The following is a 22,158-nucleotide window of genomic DNA, read 5'->3' on the forward strand; positions in this document are numbered from 1 at the left end:
ATAATTCATGTGTTAATCGTATGTGCATGGATGTGTGCTATCCAGGCTTATGTGGACAAAATGCTAACTGTCAAACAATTGGACACATTCCTTCTTGTTTGTGTCCCCAAGGAACAACCGGCAATCCAACTAAACTGTGTACTGCTATAGCAACAGAAAGTTTGGTAACAATTCTCCCACCACTTGCAGAAACACCTGTTCTTCCTCTTGATGAGAATATTATCCCTGTAAAGGGTCCAACAAGTACACTTTTACCTCCTTTGACAGAATTACCCCCATTCAGACCAACAGAACCACCTAAGCCAAGACCCCTTCCAGCACCTATTCTCCCACCAGTTGTCATAGCTTGTGAAAATAATGATGACTGTACAACTGATAACTCTTGCCTTAATAACCTCTGTTATGATGTATGCAGCCTTGGTATTTGTGGAGAAGATGCTGACTGCAAAATTCATAATCATCGTCCTATTTGTAGTTGCCCTCCGGGAACTACAGGGGACCCAACTCGGGGATGTCAGGCTCTTCTTACCGAAAGACCAAAAACTCCTATGCCACCAGAAGCAGGGGTTGGCGAACCCCCACCTCATCAGCCGATTCTACCTATAGCAGGCACATCTACTACAGGTTTACCTCCATTTGTAGATCATCCCACTCTGAGACCAACTCCAGCTCCACAGCCACGTCCTCCTTCTCCACCAACACCAGGTCCATTACCTGTTGGATGTGAGAGCTCTACCGAATGTCCAGGAGATAATTCATGTATGAATAAGATGTGCTTGAATGTTTGTTATTCAGGTATATGTGGTGAAAATGCAGATTGCCAGACTAATAAACACAGACCTGTCTGTACATGTCCACCAGGAACTACAGGAAACCCAACAATTAAGTGCTCTGCTATGGAAGTTGAAACTCCACAAACAGTGCCTCATCCTATTGCAGGAGACCCATTTTTGCAGGAAGAAATACCAATAAAACCTATTTCAGGTCCAACATCTACTCAGATTCCTCCACTAGCAGAGTTTCCAAAACCTCATCCTCCAATTCAGTCAGATCCTAGACCTCCACCACCTCCTGTAATACCACCAGTTTCTATTGCATGTGAAAATAATGATGACTGTGATATGGGTAACTCTTGTATTAATATGTTGTGCTATGATGCATGCAGTCTAAACTTCTGTGGAGAAGATGCTGACTGCCAAACAGTTAATCATCGCCCGGTATGTTTATGTCCACCAGGAACTACAGGAAATCCTCAGATTGGATGCATAGCTGTGACAACTGACAAGGTTCCAGTCTTAATTCCTGTCACTGACAGGCCCCCTCAACAACCAGTTGCTCCTATTCAACCAATTGCTGGTCCATCCTCTGAAAAACCACCTCCTGTAGCTGATGAAACAACAACTCGACCTCCATATATTACCACTCCCCCACCACATGTTCCAACCCCTGGAGCAATACCTATTGGTTGTGAAAGTACTGATGATTGTCCTTTTGATAATTCATGTGTTAATCGTATGTGCATGGATGTGTGCTATCCGGGCTTATGTGGACAAAATGCTAACTGTCAAACAATTGGACACATTCCTTCTTGTTTGTGTCCCCAAGGAACAACCGGCAATCCAACTAAACTGTGTACTGCTATAGCAACAGAAAGTTCAGTTACAATTCCCCCACCACTTGCAGAAACAACTGTTCTTCCTCTTGATGAGAACATTATCCCTGTAAAGGGTCCAACAAGTACACTTTTACCTCCTTTGACAGAATTACCCCCATTCAGACCAACAGAACCACCTAAGCCAAGACCCCTTCCAGCACCTATTCTCCCACCAGTTGTCATAGCTTGTGAAAATAATGATGACTGTACAACTGATAACTCTTGCCTTAATAACCTCTGTTATGATGTATGCAGCCTTGGTATTTGTGGAGAAGATGCTGACTGCAAAATTCATAATCATCGTCCTATTTGTAGTTGCCCTCCCGGGAACTACAGGGGACCCAACTCGGGATGTCAGGCTCTTCTTACCGAAAGACCAAAAACTCCTATGCCACCAGAAGCAGGGGTTGGCAAACCCCCACCTCATCAGCCGATTCTACCTATAGCAGGCACATCTACTACAGGTTTACCTCCATTTGTAGATCATCCCACTCTGAGACCAACTCCAGCTCCACAGCCACGTCCTCCTTCTCCACCAACACCAGGTCCATTACCTGTTGGATGTGAGAGCTCTACCGAATGTCCAGGAGATAATTCATGTATGAATAAGATGTGCTTGAATGTTTGTTATTCAGGTATATGTGGTGAAAATGCAGATTGCCAGACTAATAAACACAGACCTGTCTGTACATGTCCACCAGGAACTACAGGAAACCCAACAATTAAGTGCTCTGCTATGGAAGTTGAAACTCCACAAACAGTGCCTCATCCTATTGCAGGAGACCCATTTTTGCAGGAAGAAATACCAATAAAACCTATTTCAGGTCCAACATCAACTCAGATTCCTCCATTAGCAGAGTTTCCAAAACCTCATCCTCCAGTTCAGTCAGATTCTCGACCACCTCCACCTCCTGTAATACCACCAGTTTCTATTGCATGTGAAAATAATGATGACTGTGATATGGGTAACTCTTGTATTAACATGTTGTGCTATGATGCATGCAGTCTAAACTTCTGTGGAGAAGATGCTGACTGCCAAACAGTTAATCATCGCCCGGTATGTTTATGTCCACCAGGAACTACAGGAAATCCTCAGATTGGATGCATAGCTGTGACAACTGATAAGGTTCCAGTCTTAATTCCTGTCACTGACAGGCCCCCTCAACAACCAGTTGCTCCTATTCAACCAATTGCTGGTCCATCCTCTGAAAAACCACTTCCTGTAGCTGATGAAACGACAACTCGACCTCCATATATTACCACTCCCCCACCACATGTTCCAACCCCTGGAGCAATCCCTATTGGTTGTGAAAGTACTGATGATTGTCCTTTTGATAATTCTTGTGTCAACCGTCTTTGCATGGATGTTTGCTACCCTGGATTATGTGGTGAGAATGCTGACTGTCAAACAGTTGGGCATAGACCATTATGTTTATGTCCCCCTGGCACCACTGGAAATCCAACAGAGCACTGCGTTGCCATGATAGCAGAAGATCCAACAACTCCTTACCCACCATTAGCAGAATTACCTCAAGTGTCACATGAGGAAAACATTATTCCTGGCAAAGGTCCCGCTATCACAACTCTTCCACCTTTGGCTGAATTCCCTCCATTTAGACCAACAGACCCACCTGAGCCAAGACCCGTTCCACCACCCATTCTCCCCCCTGTTGTCATAGCTTGTGAAAATAATGATGATTGTACAACCGATAATTCTTGCCTCAATAACCTTTGTTATGACGTTTGTAGTCTTGGTATATGTGGAGATGATGCAGAATGTAGAATTCAGAATCACAGACCTGTTTGCAGCTGTCCTCCTGGTACTACTGGAGACCCCGTTTACAAATGTCAGGCCCTGTTAACTGAGAAACCTTTAGTACCACATCCTCCAGAAGCAGGTACTGGAGATCACATACCTGATCAACCAGTTCAGCCATTACCTGGTACTACATCTACACCTTTGCCACCTCTTGTTGAATCTCCAGTAAGCAGACCTCCCATAACTTCTTCAACTCCTCCTCCCAGACCACCTATGCCAGGTCCTTTCCCAGTCGGGTGTGAGAGCTCTCATGAATGTTCTGGAGATAATTCATGCATAAATAAAATATGTTTGAATGTATGTTATCCAGGGTTTTGTGGTGACAGTGCAGATTGCCAGACTTTAGGGCATCGACCTATATGCACTTGTCCACCTGGGACTACTGGCAATCCAACAATTAAGTGTTCAGCAATGGTAGTACAGACACCTTCAACACCTGTGCCTCCAATTTCTGAACAGGTATCCCAGCAACCACTGCAACCAGTTCATCCTGTTCTTGGGACAACTTCAACATTATTGCCTCCTCTTGTAGAATATCCTATTAAACGTCCTTTGGATCCACCATCAGTTAGACCACCACCACCTCCAATTTTGCCCTCTCCAATACCTGTTGCATGTGAAAATAATGATGACTGTGATAGTGGAAATTCATGCATTAACATGTTGTGCTATGATGCTTGTAGTTTGAATTTTTGTGGAGAAGATGCTGATTGTCAAACTGTCAACCATCGTCCTGTCTGCATCTGCCCACCAGGAACTACAGGAGATCCTCAAATAGGATGTAAAGCAACTATCACAGAAAAGGTTCCAGTCATGTCTCCTATTACTGACAAACCTCCTCAGCAGCCAGCTGTTCCAGTTCATCCAATTGCAGGGCCATCTTCTGAGCAACCCTCACCAATAGCAGAAGAACCAACAGTTCGACCTCCAGAAATAATTACAACTCTTAAACCATCAATACCCACACCTGAAGCAATACCTACTGGATGCGAGAGCACTGACGATTGTCCTTTTGATAATTCTTGTGTCAATCGTTTATGCATGGATGTTTGTTATCCAGGGTTATGCGGAGAAAACGCTGACTGTCAAACAGTTGAACATAGACCAACATGTTTATGCCCTCCTGGAACCACAGGCAACCCTACAGAACATTGTAGTGCCGTAGTATCAGAAGTCTCCACATCTCATCCTCCAGTAGCTGGAACACCTGTTGTGGAACAGGACTTAAACATTATCCCAGGCAAGGATCCATCCAGCACACCTCTTCCTCCATTGACCGAAATACCTCCAGTCAAGCCAACATATCCACCAGTACCAAGACCTCCTCCTTCACCCATTCTTCCACCAATTGTTATAGCATGTGAGAATAATGATGACTGTACAACTGATAACTCATGTCTCAATAACTTATGTTATGATGTGTGCAGTCTTGGTGTATGTGGTGAGGATTCAGACTGCAAAATTCACAATCATCGACCTATCTGCAGTTGCCCTCCAGGAACTACTGGTGAGCCAACAAGAGGATGTCAGTCCCTTCTAACTGAGAAACCTACAACATTAAAGCCACCAATATCAGAAATTCTAGATCCAGGACAAGGAGATCCAGTGCAGCCAGTTATTGGACCACCTTCAGTGCCTCCACCTCCTTTAGTAGAAATAACTTCACCTAGACCACAGAAGCCCACTACTGCTCAACCACCACCACCCCCAATTCCTGAGAATTTACCTGTTGGATGTGAAAGTTCAGATGAATGTCCTGGTGATAACTCCTGTGTTAATAAGCTTTGTCTTAATGTGTGCTACCCAGGTATTTGTGGTGAGAATGCTGATTGTCAGACACAAGGAAATCGGCCTGTATGTACCTGCCCCCCTGGAACTACTGGCAATCCAACAATCAAATGTTCAGCATTGGCTTATGAGACTCCATCCACTCCAATGATTCCAGTTGCTGGAGAAATTCCATCTGTTGCTGATATAATCATTAGACCCATTCCAGGTAGCACAACTACAAGAGTTCCTCCCATTGCGGACTTGCCAGCGCAACCGTCAGCTGAACAACCCATAATTAGACCAACACCACCTCCAGTTATACCTCTAATTCCAATTGCTTGTGAGAACAATGATGACTGTGACATGGGTAAGTCATGCATTAATATGCTATGCTATGATGCATGTAGCCTCCATCTTTGTGGTGAAGATGCTGACTGTCAAACTGTTGGGCATCGACCTGTGTGTCTTTGCCCACCTGGTACTACAGGAAATCCACAAATTGGTTGTAAGGCAACAGTTACAGAAAAAGTTAGTACTTTTTCCCCAATAGCAGATCAACCTCCTCAACAACCATTTGTTCCTGTTAGTCCAGTGGCAAGTCCATCTGCAGAAAGACCACCACCAATAGTAGATGAACCCACTACGCATCCTCCAGAACTTGTTTCTTATCAACCACCACCTGTACCTATTCCCCCACTTATACCTGCTGGTTGTGAAAGTAATAACCATTGTCCATATGATAATTCTTGTGTCAATCGGTTTTGTTTAGATATATGTTACCCAGGCTTATGTGGTGAAAATGCAGACTGTCAGACATTAAGCCACAGACCATCTTGTGTATGTCCCCCTGGTACAACTGGAAATCCAACTGACCATTGTAGTGCTTTATCTACTGAGAGACCTACAACTTTTTCACCAGTGGTGGGAACACATGCCCTGCCTCCTGAGAATGATATTATTCCAGAAGTTGGTCCAAGTACTACTGCACTTCCTCCATTGGTGGAATTCCCCTCAGTAGGGCCTTTAGAAGACCCATTGCCTCGCCCTCCATTACCAAAACCAATTATTCCTCCTGTAGCAATAGCGTGTACAAATAATGATGACTGTTCTACAGATAACTCATGTATAAATCACTTCTGTTATGATGTTTGCAGTCTTGGTGTTTGTGGGGATGACGCTGACTGTAAGATTTCTAACCACCGACCTGTATGCAGTTGCCCTCCTGGGACGACAGGTGACCCTACTTTTGACTGTAAGGCAATACTAACTGAGAAACCCATCAGTGCATTACCACCTATATATGAAACAACGCCTACACTGCCTGGTGATCCCATCAGACCAATAGCAGAGACAGGACAACCTACTCTACCTCCTTTGGTTGAATTCCCAATTTCCAAACCACTGCAGCCATTGGCAACACAACCGCCAATCCCACCAACACCTGGTCCTTTACCTATTGGTTGTGAAAGTACAAGTCAATGCCCTGGTGATAATTCATGTGTTAACAGACATTGTCTTAATATGTGCTACACTGGCCTTTGTGGTGAAAATGCTGACTGTCAGACACACGAACATAGACCTTTATGCACTTGCCCACCAGGAACAACTGGAAATCCAACAATCAAGTGTTCAGCAATGATAGCTGATATGCCGTCAACACCTCTTCCTCCAGCTGCAGAAGAGGGGCCAATTCGACCAGACTCTCCAATTAACCCTATATTAGGCTCCTCTACAACGCAGCTTCCTTTAGTTGAGCCTCCCACATTACGTCCAACAGTGCCTCCAGAATCTAGACCTCCTCCACCTCCTTTAATTCCTCCTATTTCTATTGCATGTGAAAATAATGATGATTGTGATGTTCACAATTCTTGCATAAACTTAATTTGCTATGATGCATGTAGTCTTGGGGTATGTGGTGAAGATGCTGATTGCAGAACTGTTAATCATAGGCCTGTGTGTCTTTGTCCACCTGGCACAACTGGAAATCCTCAATTTAGTTGTAATGCTGTAGAAAGTGAAATTTCATCTACTATCCCTCCTCTTTCTGAGGTGCCACTCACTCCTGAAGACTCAATTCATCCAATTTCAGATGCAAGCACAAGACCTCCACCAATAGCTGACACGCCTAAACCTAGGCCTCCACAGTCTCCTCCTTCAACTCCATTGCCAATTCCTTCAGCACCACCCATTATTATTGGTTGTGAGAGCAACGATCAGTGTAGCTACGACAACACTTGTGTTAATCGCCTTTGTACGGATGTCTGCTATCCAGGATTATGTGGTGAAAATGCAGACTGCCAAACAGTTGGCCACCGACCTTCATGCTTGTGCCCTCCTGGCACTACAGGCAATCCCACAGTACACTGCAGTGCTCTATCAACAGTAAGACCTACAATTATTGATCCTATCACAGGAAAGCCAGAAATGCCAGCACAAGCACCATTAGTACCTGGTATAGGGACAACAACACCTACACTACCACCCTTAGCAGAGATGCCTACAACAAGACCTACTGATGCTCCACTTATTCGCCCTACACCTCCACCAATTATACCACCTGTTGCAATTGCTTGTACAAATAATGATGACTGTACTACAGATAACTCTTGTATCAACAACCTTTGCTATGATGTTTGCAGTCTTGGTGTATGTGGAGATGATGCTGACTGTAGAATAGAAAATCATAGACCAGTATGTTTATGTCCTGAGGGAAGTGTTGGTGATCCTACCACTGGATGTCAAACCATACTTACTGAAAGGCCTTTAGTTATAACCCCAATTACAGCTATTACTCCTTTAGAAGATGAATTAGTATCTCCCGTAGCAGAAACAGCGGCACCTCCTCTACCTCCACTGACAGAACAACCGAGGCCTAAGCCATTACAACCTCCAGTTAAACAGCCACCTGTAGCACCTACTCCAGGACCTCTTCCAATAGGATGTGAAAGTTCAGATGAATGTCCATTAGATAATTCATGTGTTAATAAACTTTGCCTTGATGTTTGTTATCCTGGACTTTGTGGAATAAATGCAGACTGCCAGACCCAAGGTCATCGCCCAGTTTGCACCTGTCCACCTGGAACAACAGGTAATCCAACTATCAAATGCTCAGCTTTGTTGACAGACAGACCACCAGCAGCCAAGCCTCCTGTCACTGGTGAACCCCATGTAACTGTTAGTGATATAATTGATCCTATTTCCATGCCAGCAACAACTGGACTTCCACCAATAGCTGACATTCCTACTAAAGCTCCAGAGCAGCCACCTACACCAAGGCCTCCTCCACCTCCGATAGTGCCAGTTTTGCCAGTTGGATGTGACAACAATGATGACTGTAGTATGGACAACTCATGCCTTAATAAGATATGTTATGATGCATGCAGTATTGGTATATGTGGGGAAAATGCCCATTGTAGGACAATGGACCATAGGCCAGTCTGTCTTTGTCCATATGGAACAACAGGTGATCCCCAGGTAAAATGCACAGCTGTTACTGCTCAAATGCCAGTCACCATTGTGCCTATTGCTGAGCAACCACAGGTTAGTGATATTCCGGTTCATGCAGTCCCTGGACCATCATCAACGCCAGCACCACCTGTTGCTGAGTTAACAACATCTCGTTCACCTGAACCACCTTTGCCCACACCTCCAGTTATACCAACAGCACCACCACACCCTGTTGGCTGTGAAAGTACTGATGAATGTCCTTATGATAACAGTTGTATTAATCGACTCTGTCTAGATGTTTGTTACCCAGGCTTATGTGGTGAAAACGCAAATTGCCAGACTGTTGAACATCGACCTTTATGCACATGTCCACCAGGAACTACAGGAAATCCAACAGAAAAATGTGTAGCTCTTGTAGCTGACAAACTTACAACTCCTTATCCTCCAGTTGCGGGCACTCCAGGCATAATTCCTGATGCACCCATTTTCCCTGGAAGTGGACCATCAAGCACAACACTTGAACCATTAGCAGAGCCTCCTACAACTCGGCCACCTCCATCACCCATTGTTAGACCACCACTTGCACCAGTAATTCCTCCATTTGTTATTGCATGTGAGAATAATGATGATTGCACAGCTGATAATTCTTGTATAAACAATTTGTGTTATGATGTATGCAGTCTTGGTGTTTGTGGTGAGGATGCAGATTGCAAGATCATGAATCACCGTCCCATATGTTCTTGCCCTCCTGGAACATCTGGGGATCCATCACGAGGTTGCCAAGCGTTGCTTACTGAGAAACCTCAAATTCCTCTTCCACCAGTCACTGAGATCATACCAGGAGCTCCTGGAGAACCAGTGAGACCTGTTGCTGAACCAACTTCCCCTGGTCCACCTCCTCTTGCAGAATTACCAACTCATAGACCTACTGAACCACCAGTTACACGACCACCACCCCCACCTACACCTGGTCCAATTCCTGTTGGCTGTGAGAGTTCAGATGAATGCCCAGAAGATAATTCATGTGTTAATAAAATGTGCTTTAACATTTGTTACCCAGGGCTGTGTGGTCCCAATGCAGACTGCCAAACCCAGGGAAATCGTCCAGTTTGTACTTGCCCTCCAGGAACCACAGGCAATCCAACTATCAAATGTTCTGCAATGGCTGTAGAAACTCGTCCATTGCCTCCATCCCCAATACCAGGTGAAGCTCCAATCAAGCCAGACTCTCCAGTTAGACCTATCTCAGGAACTACAACACCTGGACTTCCTCCTCTCACGGAACACCCAACACCACGACCACCTGAGCCTCCAGTAATTAGACCACCACCATCACCAATAGTTCCATCTATACCTATCGCATGTGAAAATAATGATGATTGCGACATGGATAATTCATGTTTGAATAAATTATGCTATGATTCATGTAGTTTGGGAATTTGTGGTGATGATGCTGACTGTCAGACTGTCAATCACAGACCAGTGTGTTTGTGCCCACATGGTACGACTGGTAATCCACAAGTTGGATGTCATGCAATTACAGCAGAAAGCCCAACAACTATTGTTCCAATAGCTGAGCAACCACAGGTCAGTGATATTCCGGTTCATGCAGTCCCTGGACCATCATCAACACCAGCACCACCTGTTGCTGAGTTACCAACATCTCGTCCACCTGAACCACCTTTGCCCACTCCTCCAGTTATACCAACCGCACCACCGCATCCTATTGGCTGTGAAAGTACTGATGAATGTCCTTATGATAACAGTTGTATCAATCGACTCTGTCTAGATGTTTGTTACCCAGGCTTATGTGGTGAAAATGCAAATTGCCAAACTGTTGAACATCGACCTTTATGCACATGTCCACCAGGAACTACAGGAAATCCAACAGAAAAATGTGTAGCTCTTGTAGCTGACAAACTTACAACTCCTTATCCTCCAGTTGCGGGGGCACTCCAGGCATAATTCTGATGCACCCATTTTCCTGGAAGTGGACCATCAAGCACAACACTTGAACCATTAGCAGAGCCTCCTACAACTCGGCCACCTCCATCACCCATTGTTAGACCACCACTTGCACCAGTAATTCCTCCATTTGTTATTGCATGTGAGAATAACGATGATTGCACAGCTGATAATTCTTGTATAAACAATTTGTGTTATGATGTATGCAGTCTTGGTGTTTGTGGTGAGGATGCAGATTGCAAGATCATGAATCACCGTCCCATATGTTCTTGCCCTCCTGGAACATCTGGGGATCCATCACGAGGTTGCCAAGCGTTGCTTACTGAGAAACCTCAAATTCCTCTTCCACCAGTCACTGAGATCATACCAGGAGCTCCTGGAGATCCAGTGAGACCTGTTGCTGAACCAACTTCCCTGGTCCACCTCCTCTTGCAGAATTACCAACTCATAGACCTACTGAACCACCAGTTACACGACCACCACCCCCACCTACACCTGGTCCAATTCCTGTTGGCTGTGAGAGTTCAGATGAATGCCCAGAAGATAATTCATGTGTTAATAAAATGTGCTTTAACATTTGTTACCCAGGGCTGTGTGGTCCCAATGCAGACTGCCAAACCCAGGGAAATCGTCCAGTTTGTACTTGCCCTCCAGGAACCACAGGCAATCCAACTATCAAATGTTCTGCAATGGCTGTAGAAACTCGTCCAGTGCCTCCATCCCCAGTACCAGGGGAAGCTCCAGTCAAGCCAGATTCTCCAGTTAGACCTATTTCAGGAACTACAACACCTGGACTTCCTCCTCTCACGGAACACCCAACACCACGACCACCTGAGCCTCCAGTAATAAGACCACCTCCACCACCAATAGCTCCATCTATACCTATTGCTTGTGAAAATAATGATGATTGTGACATGGATAACTCATGTTTGAATAAGTTATGTTATGATTCATGTAGTTTGGGAATTTGTGGTGATGATGCTGACTGTCAGACTGTCAATCACAGACCAGTGTGTCTGTGTCCATATGGTACAACTGGTAATCCACAGATTGGATGTCATGCAATTACAGCAGAAAGCCCAACAACTATTGTTCCATTAGCTGAGGAACCAAAAGTTAGTGATATTCCAGTTCATGCAGTCCCTGGACCATCATCAACACCAGCACCACCTGTTGCTGAGTTACCAACATCTCGTCCACCTGAACCACCTTTGCCCACACCTCCAGTTATACCAACAGCACCACCACACCCTATTGGCTGTGAAAGTACTGATGAATGTCCTTATGATAACAGTTGTATCAATCGACTCTGTCTTGATGTTTGCTACCCAGGCTTATGTGGTGTAAATGCAAATTGCCAGACTGTTGAACATCGACCTTTATGCACATGTCCACCAGGAACCACAGGAAATCCAACAGAAAAATGTGTAGCTCTTGTAGCTGACAAACTTACAACTCCTTATCCTCCAGTTGCAGGCACTCCAGGCATAATTCCTGATGCACCCATTTTCCCTGGAAGTGGACCATCAAGCACAACACTTGAACCATTAACAGAGCTTCCTACAACTCGGCCACCTGCATCACCCATTGTTAGACCACCACTTGCACCAGTAATTCCTCCATTTGTTATTGCATGTGAGAATAATGATGATTGCACAGCTGATAATTCTTGTATAAACAATTTGTGTTATGATGTATGCAGTCTTGGTGTTTGTGGTGAGGATGCAGATTGCAAAATCATGAATCACCGTCCCATATGTTCTTGCCCTCCTGGAACAACAGGGGATCCATCACGAGGTTGCCAAGCATTGCTTACTGAGAAACCTCAAATTCCTCTTCCACCAGTCACTGAGATCATACCAGGAGCTCCTGGAGAACCAGTGAGACCTGTTGCTGAACCAACTTCCCTGGTCCACCTCCTCTTGCAGAATTACCAACTCATAGACCTACTGAACCACCAATTACACGACCACCACCCCACCTACACCTGGTCCAATTCCTGTTGGCTGTGAGAGTTCAGATGAATGCCCAGAAGATAATTCATGTGTTAATAAAATGTGCTTTAACATTTGTTACCCAGGGCTGTGTGGTCCCAATGCAGACTGCCAAACCCAGGGAAATCGTCCAGTTTGTACTTGCCCTCCAGGAACCACAGGCAATCCAACTATCAAATGTTCTGCAATGGCTGTAGAAACTCATCCAGTGCCTCCATCCCCAGTACCAGGGGAAGCTCCAGTCAAGCCAGATTCTCCAGTTAGACCTATTTCAGGAACTACAACACCTGGACTTCCTCCTCTCATGGAACACCCAACACCACGACCACCTGAGCCTCCAGTAATTAGACCACCACCATTACCAATAGTTCCATCTATACCTATCGCATGTGAAAATAATGATGATTGCGACATGGATAATTCATGTTTGAATAAATTATGCTATGATTCATGTAGTTTGGGAATTTGTGGTGATGATGCTGACTGTCAGACTGTCAATCACAGACCAGTGTGTTTGTGCCCACATGGTACGACTGGTAATCCACAAGTTGGATGTCATGCAATTACAGCAGAAAGCCCAACAACTATTGTTCCAATAGCTGAGCAACCACAGGTCAGTGATATTCCAGTTCATGCAGTCCCTGGACCATCATCAACACCAGCACCACCTGTTGCTGAGTTACCAACATCTCGTCCACCTGAACCACCTTTGCCCACACCTCCAGTTATACCAACAGCACCACCGCATCCTATTGGCTGTGAAAGTACTGATGAATGTCCTTATGATAACAGTTGTATCAATCGTCTCTGTCTAGATGTTTGTTACCCAGGCTTATGTGGTGAAAATGCAAATTGCCAAACTGTTGAACATCGACCTTTATGCACATGTCCACCAGGAACCACAGGAAATCCAACAGAAAAATGTGTAGCTCTTGTAGCTGACAAACTTACAACTCCTTATCCTCCAGTTGCGGGCACTCCAGGCATAATTCCTGATGCACCCATTTTCCCTGGAAGTGGACCATCAAGCACAACACTTGAACCATTAGCAGAGCCTCCTACAACTCGGCCACCTCCATCACCCATTGTTAGACCACCACTTGCACCAGTAATTCCTCCATTTGTTATTGCATGTGAGAATAACGATGATTGCACAGCTGATAATTCTTGTATAAACAATTTGTGTTATGATGTATGCAGTCTTGGTGTTTGTGGTGAGGATGCAGATTGCAAGATCATGAATCACCGTCCCATATGTTCTTGCCCTCCTGGAACATCTGGGGATCCATCACGAGGTTGCCAAGCGTTGCTTACTGAGAAACCTCAAATTCCTCTTCCACCAGTCACTGAGATCATACCAGGAGCTCCTGGAGAACCAGTGAGACCTGTTGCTGAACCAACTTCCCTGGTCCACCTCCTCTTGCAGAATTACCAACTCATAGACCTACTGAACCACCAGTTACACGACCACCACCCCCACCTACACCTGGTCCAATTCCTGTTGGCTGTGAGAGTTCAGATGAATGCCCAGAAGATAATTCATGTGTTAATAAAATGTGCTTTAACATTTGTTACCCAGGGCTGTGTGGTCCCAATGCAGACTGCCAAACCCAGGAAATCGTCCAGTTTGTACTTGCCCTCCAGGAACCACAGGCAATCCAACTATCAAATGTTCTGCAATGGCTGTAGAAACTCGTCCAGTGCCTCCATCTCCAGTACCGGAGGAAGCTCCAGTCAAGCCAGATTCTCCAGTTAGACCTATCTCAGGAACTACAACACCTGGACCTCCTCCTCTCACAGAACACCCAACACCACGGCCACCTGAGCCTCCAGTAATTAGACCACCTCCACCACCACTAGTTCCATCTATACCTATTGCATGTGAAAATAACGATGAGTGTGACACGGATAATTCATGTTTGAATAAGTTATGTTATGATTCATGCAGTTTAGGAATATGTGGTGAGGATGCCAACTGTCAGACTTCTAACCATAGACCAGTATGCATATGCCCACCTGGAACCACAGGAAATCCTCAAGTTAAATGCCACGCAGTTTCCACAGTAAAACCTGAAACGGTGAAGCCAATTGGAGAACTCGTACCCCTTCCTCCAGATCAGCCAGTAAAACCGATTGAAGGTACTACATCAGCTCGCCCTCCTCCTCTTGTGTCAGAAGTTCCTCCAAAACCAAAATTACCATTACCACCATTGCCACCTCCAGTGCCTACACCCCCACCACTACCTGTTGGCTGTGAGAGTAATGATGAATGTCCATATGACAATACATGTGTAAACCGGCTCTGTTTTGATGTGTGTTATCCTGGCTTATGTGGTGAAAATGCTAATTGTCAGACAGTTGGACATCGACCAGCATGTGTTTGTCCTCCAGGAACTACTGGCAACCCAACTATTCATTGTACTTCTCTAGTTACTGAAAAACCAACTCCATTATCACCCATAGCAGGAAGTACCCCTTCACCTCCAGGTCAACCAATTGTGCCAGGTGTTGGGCCTACATCAGTCCAACCTCCCCCATTGGTTGAAGAAACTACCTCAAGACCTCCAGAACCTCCAGTGCGACCACCGCCTGCTACTCCAATAATTCCTCCAATTGTCATAGCTTGTAAAAATAATGATGAATGCCCAGTTGATAACTCATGCTTGAATCATGTGTGCTATGATGCATGTGTTATTGGAATCTGTGGGGAGGATGCTGATTGTAAAATCAGTAATCACCGACCAGTTTGTACGTGCCCTCCTGGAACAACGGGAAACCCAACTGTTGGTTGTCAAGCTTTACTTATTGAACAAACAACTGTTCAAACACCTGAGAAGGAAATTGTGTCATTGCCACCAGACAGCCCTATCAGGCCTGTATCTCCTCCTCCATCAACTGTTCCACCTCCAGAGGCAGATTTTCCAAAACCCAGACCAACTGAACCTCCTACTGTAAGACCTCCACCCCCACCAATGCCCCCACCTAATCCTGTAGGATGCAAGAGTTCAGAAGAATGTGAGTTTGATCTTTCGTGTGTGAATAGATTGTGCCTTGATATGTGTCACCCTGGGTTATGTGGGGAAAATGCAGATTGTCAAACAACAGGCCACAGACCAATATGTGTATGCCCACCAGGAACTACAGGAAACCCAACATTAAAGTGTTCTGCTATTGCTGTCATAGAATCTACTCTACCTCCTCCTCCTCTAGGAGAAGATCCAACTTTACCTCCTGATGAGCCTCTGAGACCTGTATCGCCACCACCATCTACTGTACCACCACCTGAAGTAGAAATGCCTGTCATACCTTCAACAGAGTCACCACCACTGCCTCCACCACCTGTAATAATACCACTAATTCAGATTGCTTGTGAAAACAATGATGATTGTGATGTAGATAACTCCTGTATAAACCTCCTGTGTTATGATGTCTGCGCCCTTGGTATATGTGGTGAAAATGCAGAATGCAAGACACTTGATCACAGACCTGTGTGTTTATGTCCACCTGGTACTACAGGAAATCCACAGAATAAATGTACAGCTCTTATGATAGATGAAATTTTAACACCAGCCCCACCTATCAGTGGATCCACAACAGTTATCAGCCATCCAATTGTTCCTGTTGAGGGAGCTACAACAGCAAGGCTACCTCCTGTTGTTGAGACCCAGCCTCCATCTGTCAAAGAGCCCCCCCTTACAAGACCTCCTCCACCTATTACAGAAGCTCCACTTCCTGCTGGATGCCAGTTAAGTGGGCAGTGTGCTTTTGATGAAAAATGCCTTAATCATTTGTGTGTTAAGGTCTGCAGCCTTCTACCATGTGATACCAACTCAGAGTGTTATAGTGAATTACATGAAGCTGTTTGTAAACCCATAAAACCTATAACGGCTCGTCCCGAATGTGTGATAGATCCTGACTGTTTCACTACACAAGTGTGCATCAGTAATGTATGCAGAGATGTTTGTCTTACAAGTAATCCATGTGCTCCACTGGCAGTTTGTAGTGCAGAAAATCATCGACCACAGTGTAACTGCCCACCAGGATATATAGGCAACCCATATGTTTCTTGTCAAAGACCAGAGCCTCCTACAACACCACCTACACCATTAACACCTCGCCCAGAATGTATTGTTGACAATGACTGTCCATTCCAATTAGCTTGTTTCGACCAAAGGTGCCTTGACCCTTGCACTTATCGAGATGTGTGTGGTCAAAATGCTGAGTGTACAGTAACAATGCACACTCCTGTTTGTATTTGTAACCCAGGATATTCTGGCAATCCCTATATTCAGTGTCTTCCACCAACAACACCTGCCCCAACCCAAGTACCTACTGTCCTGAGGCCGCAGTGTACTGTGAATGATGATTGCCCTTATGATCAAGCGTGCTTCAGTGGAAACTGTCGGAATCCGTGTGTAGTAGCCAACCCATGTGCCCCTACAGCCCTCTGTGATGCCATCAGGCACCGTCCCATCTGTTCATGTCCCCAAGGGTTAACAGGCGACCCCTATCTTCAGTGCATCAGTAAGAATGTTAATGTGGCCTTATTCTTTGTACTTTTTCTTTATTTCTGGTTTACGCATGTCAGAGCACGATGCATGTTTTCCTTTGTGCCTGTCAGTGATTGATTTAGGATATGCTTTATTTTCAAAGATTGCATTTTCCCAGTTCTGCATAATTGTTTTTTGCATCATGAAGCCTGCATCGTACATGCTGCATTGTCCAGCATATATAAATTGCATCTAAACTATCTGCATCATTTTTAAATCTTGCATCATTGCACATGAAAAGTGTTAGTTTTCTTATTCTACTTCTTCCCTTTGTATTAGTGTAAATAAATCTTGTATACATAGTGTTCATCTTGTTTTAGCATAATTATTTCTGAGCATAATTGTTTCTGCTTATCGTAAAAGAAATTACAGTTTCATATGACTGCTGTACAGTATATTATATGCTTTGAATATGCAGTTTCCAATAGCTTCCTCTGCTCCCTATACCGCTACTTTCTTCCTTTATCACTTTAGCTGTGATACATCACTCCTGTTATATTTCAGAAACTAATTCATTTTTTCCTTCCCTCAGTTGAAGTCATTACCCCTCAGCCTGAATGCCTTGTGGATGATGAATGTAGTGATGCTTTGGCCTGCATCCAGCAGCAGTGTCAGAATCCTTGTGCACTCTATGACAATTGTGCACCAAATGCCGAGTGTCATGTGACAAGGCATCGTGCAGTCTGTTCCTGCCCCGATGGTTTTGTTGGAAATCCCAACATCCAGTGTATTGTTGGTAAGATGAGAGCAGACAATTTTATCCATTGTCTTTTACTATCTCATTAATTCTTTCCCTCATTTAGATTGGCTGTAACACTTAATTCAATGGTATTTAACTGAATAACAGATTTTGATTCATTACAGTATAGATTTTTGTCATTTTGAGAAGGATCTCACAGTGACTGTTATTTTTAAAAGATTTTATATGTTGAGGATGAAATCTTCTGACAAGAATTTCTGTTACAGTCAACAGCTAGCACAGGAAAGAAACTCACAAAAGACAAATATAAAGTAATTTGTTTCAGAGCTTGATGTCTTTATTTTCATCAAAGTCAAATCTCCACTGTAGCCTTCTTGCATGTTTTGCATCTCACATTATCAACCTCTATTTTCTTCTTTCATCATTCACTTTCTCATTTTTAGAATGAAAAGCTCAAAACTGCTGCTAATTTATGAAATACACACAACCATTGCTTACCTCATATCAGAAACTTATGCTGTAAATCTCACAAATTTGTATAGCAAAACAGCATTGCAATATCAACCTTATAGCCACTTTTCATTCTTCATGTAGCTCTCTCTCTCTCAGATTCAGTATTGTTAATATTTTTTTCTCTTCATAGCATGTAGTTAATGATCTAGAAAATACATGAGAGTATTTAAGTCGTAACAAAAAAAAATTGGTTCTTTTTGACTGGTTAATCAAGATTTAGATGAAAATGGAACTTTGCTTAATGTTAAGAGTAAGTGATACTGTACAAGTTTTTCATGAAACCTACTAATACATCCTGTGCAAACAGTGATCTTATTAATGCCATAGCTCATCATTAGTCTCAGACTCCTTAATATACTGTACAAATTAGTTATTAGTGATAGTTAACCATACTATTACATGCTTTTGTTTTTTTTTAAATGTATATGTCCATTATAGTGTGATAAGAATATTACATCCCATTCCATACAGTAAAATATGTTATGCAATTATATAATTATTTATGAAAATATATTGCAAAGTAAACAGCATTTTGTATTCATTAGTCGTGGTTTGTTGTTGCCATTTATTGCTAATTCTGGTTGATTAGTCCTTTCATACAATAAGAATTTTGATCAAGATTTAATGGTGCTAAACTTGCAGTTTTTGGAACCAACATACCTCACGTGGAAAAATCATATACAAGTTCCATTAGTATATATATGTGGTTCACAGTTCAAGTTTCTAAATTACTGTACTCTAGTTCACAGAATTGGAAATCTAATTACATTGTACTACTAGAACCAGTGATAATTTTTTTACTATCAGCAAATTGAAATATCATTAACACTGCACGGCAACCATGGCAAAAGGTGAATTTGGCAAATTCTAAACCCCTTATGGGTTACTTTGAATGTTTATGCCAAGCGCTCTTGGATTTGATTATTGCAATCTCTTAGAATATCATTCTTTCCTTTACATATTAATCTAATGAAATTATACTGAAGTGATAAATAATTTTTCAAAAACCATTATGCTACTAATTAGTAGGTACATATAATATTTAGTTTAACTAATTCAATAATTTGTTTAACCATTAAATAACGTATATTTAATGTTAGTGCTAGCCCTGGTGTATTGCTGTACTGTTAAAGAAGCTCTCATTAATAATCATTACAATACTCTTTGATAACAGTCCTTCATAATACTCTTTCATAACAATCTTAACAGACTCCTGATATGGTGAGAAAACCTTTTTACGAGGACTGCATTTACTTGCTAAGTGTTTGAAGCATTTCCGTGGTTTTTTATTGATGACTCTTCTAACTTTCATTATTAAAGCTGGGTGTCGAGCAAACTCAGACTGCCCTACAGTTCATGCCTGTATAAACAACGATTGTGAAGACCCATGCAAGTTTGAAGACTGTGGTGTGAATGCAGAATGCCGCGTTGTCAATCAACGAGCACAATGCTACTGCCCAGAGCGATTCTTGGTAAGGAGATACATATTACTGAAGATTGAAGATTACTGATTTTGTATTATCCATAATTTGGAAATATTTTAGCACACATGAATTTTTACATAATATGAAAGATACATCTTTGAGAATTCTGCATATGTTGCAGAGTGACTGACCTTATCCATGCACTGTGAAGACAATAATGGCCATTGGTGATTAATCATTAATAAAATTACTATATAGTGCAGTGCTTGGCTATAATTTATTTATTAGGCTTATACAGCTCATGTTTAATTGTTTTTAATGTTCAAGCACAGCCTTATAAGTAATCATATCATTGGTGAAAACATTCTTATTTTCTTGCTTTACTTGAAATGTTACTTCATTTCAGGACCTCAGTGTATGCTCAAAATACGGTACATAAAAATAGATCAGTGAACTAAGTGTGATATGGCCACTTTTAGCATACAGTAATTGGAATAAATTAATGTGGCTAAAGTAAAATAATGAAAAAATTAAATTTTTTCTGACAATGCTTTGAAATTATGTTAATCACAACAGGTACAGTATTCCAGTTTTACCACAAAAAGATCAATAATTTTTTCTCATTAACAGGGTGATCCGTATGTACGTTGTGAAAGGCCAGAATGCACATCAGATCCTGAATGTCCATCATGGTTAGCTTGCATCCAGCAACAATGTCAAGATCCTTGCAATTGTGGCCCAAATGCAGAATGCCGTGTTGTCAATCACAGGCCCCAATGCTCATGCCCTCCTGACTATGAAGGGGATCCATATGTAGAATGTACCTTGAGTGAGTGATTTATTATTGTTGTTATTTTACGCTCATGCAGAAGTACTCAGAAGGTTCATTAAATTGGTGAACAATTTTTCACCACTGGTGGGCCATACTTAACATTCTGAATGTTGTTATAACTTTGGTAAGATCTATGAAGGATAGTTTGTAGGCAATTATATGTGTAGCTCTGGTTTGCTGTAAGACATGTACCATTTTTTTATTTCCATCTTACAGAACCTGTGGGAGAACCAGCTTTTAAAGAGTGTCAGTCAGATGGTGATTGTCCAAGCAAGTTAGCATGTTTTGATGGCCGCTGTGATGATCCATGCTTGATCATCAACCCTTGTGGAGTAAATGCCAAATGCAGTGTTATTGACACTCTACCATTCAGGACTATGACCTGCGAATGCCTTCCCGGATTTTTGGGCAATGCATATGTCGAATGTACCCCACGTAAGATATTATCATTCTAGATGGAGAGGCATGGGATCTTTACAGCATAATTGTTAGCAGATATATTTAGAAATCAAAATTTTATAAAGCTTATGTTTGTGAAACATACTACAGTACAGTAATTCTTAAAAGTATTAACAATAATAGCTTAGTTATAATTAAATTTTCCTTAGTTCCTTATCCGAGAAAGACATTGATGAATTCATAAAAGAATTATGCTGATACTTGTGTATAAGTTATGTTGTTAGAGTAAGTTAGCCATACACCAGTACAGTATGGTATTAACCCTTTTTGAGAAGCCTTTACCCAAGATAAATTGGTGTACAGTTATACCAAGTTGTTATGTCAGTCTGACTTCACAAAAATGGAATCAGTTTTTTATGCAAGTATCATGATTTTTCTTTGATGACAACTCTAGCAGTATGGTATATTTACATCCTGCATTTGCTACTCACTGTTATTAATCATAATTTTGTGTAATTCCAGAACTTACAGGATAACTCCTACAGACTTACAGCTTACAGAATACTGAAATTCCAGAAGCATTTTCTGCCATATTTTGTTTTAATATATTTATTACAGTAGAAGAATTGATCAAGTTTGTTTAACACAGTTGTTAGCTATATGAAACTAAGCAAAGCCAGTTACTGTATATGGAACCAGCAGTACCTTATTGCATTATTTCCTAAAATTGTTCTTTGTTCTGTCATTGGTGCAATAATCGAAAATTATGCACTGCCTAGTACTGTCAGGGGTTCTTTTTGGATGTCTGTATTAGTGCTTGGGTGGAACATTGCCAATCTACATCCTTTGGTGCAAAAAGTGGAATACAGTATTTATAATAAACTAATTACTTATGTATAGAGAACATTTCACATAATAATTTGCATATTTTCTGTTAGATTGTTCCACATAAGTACTGATTTCACAAGCTAGCCATTTTTAGAATACTGCACAAAATTATACTGCACCCAACCACAGTTACCCTTCTTTTTAAAATGTTATTGTTAATAATGCACAGTATATTTTATTGTTAATTGCAAAGTTATCATTCT

At 42.5% G+C, this 22,158-nt stretch overlaps 1 protein-coding gene across 1 annotated transcript in view; it reads left to right on the forward strand.

The window, feature by feature from the left end:
• Window positions 1-22,158, forward strand: part of LOC136847945 (uncharacterized) — a 313,292-nt gene that overhangs the window by 257,868 nt on the left and 33,266 nt on the right. Inside the window, 9 exon segments of the mRNA XM_067119965.1 lie at window positions 13-10,649; window positions 10,680-11,189; window positions 11,192-12,658; window positions 12,660-14,400; window positions 14,402-17,173; window positions 17,732-17,935; window positions 19,733-19,884; window positions 20,467-20,665; window positions 20,885-21,103. Coding sequence (XP_066976066.1) covers window positions 13-10,649; window positions 10,680-11,189; window positions 11,192-12,658; window positions 12,660-14,400; window positions 14,402-17,173; window positions 17,732-17,935; window positions 19,733-19,884; window positions 20,467-20,665; window positions 20,885-21,103 — 17,901 coding nt within the window.

The sequence above is a fragment of the Macrobrachium rosenbergii genome, chromosome 18 (genome assembly GCF_040412425.1).
Source record: "Macrobrachium rosenbergii isolate ZJJX-2024 chromosome 18, ASM4041242v1, whole genome shotgun sequence".
Lineage (NCBI taxonomy): Eukaryota > Metazoa > Arthropoda > Malacostraca > Decapoda > Palaemonidae > Macrobrachium > Macrobrachium rosenbergii.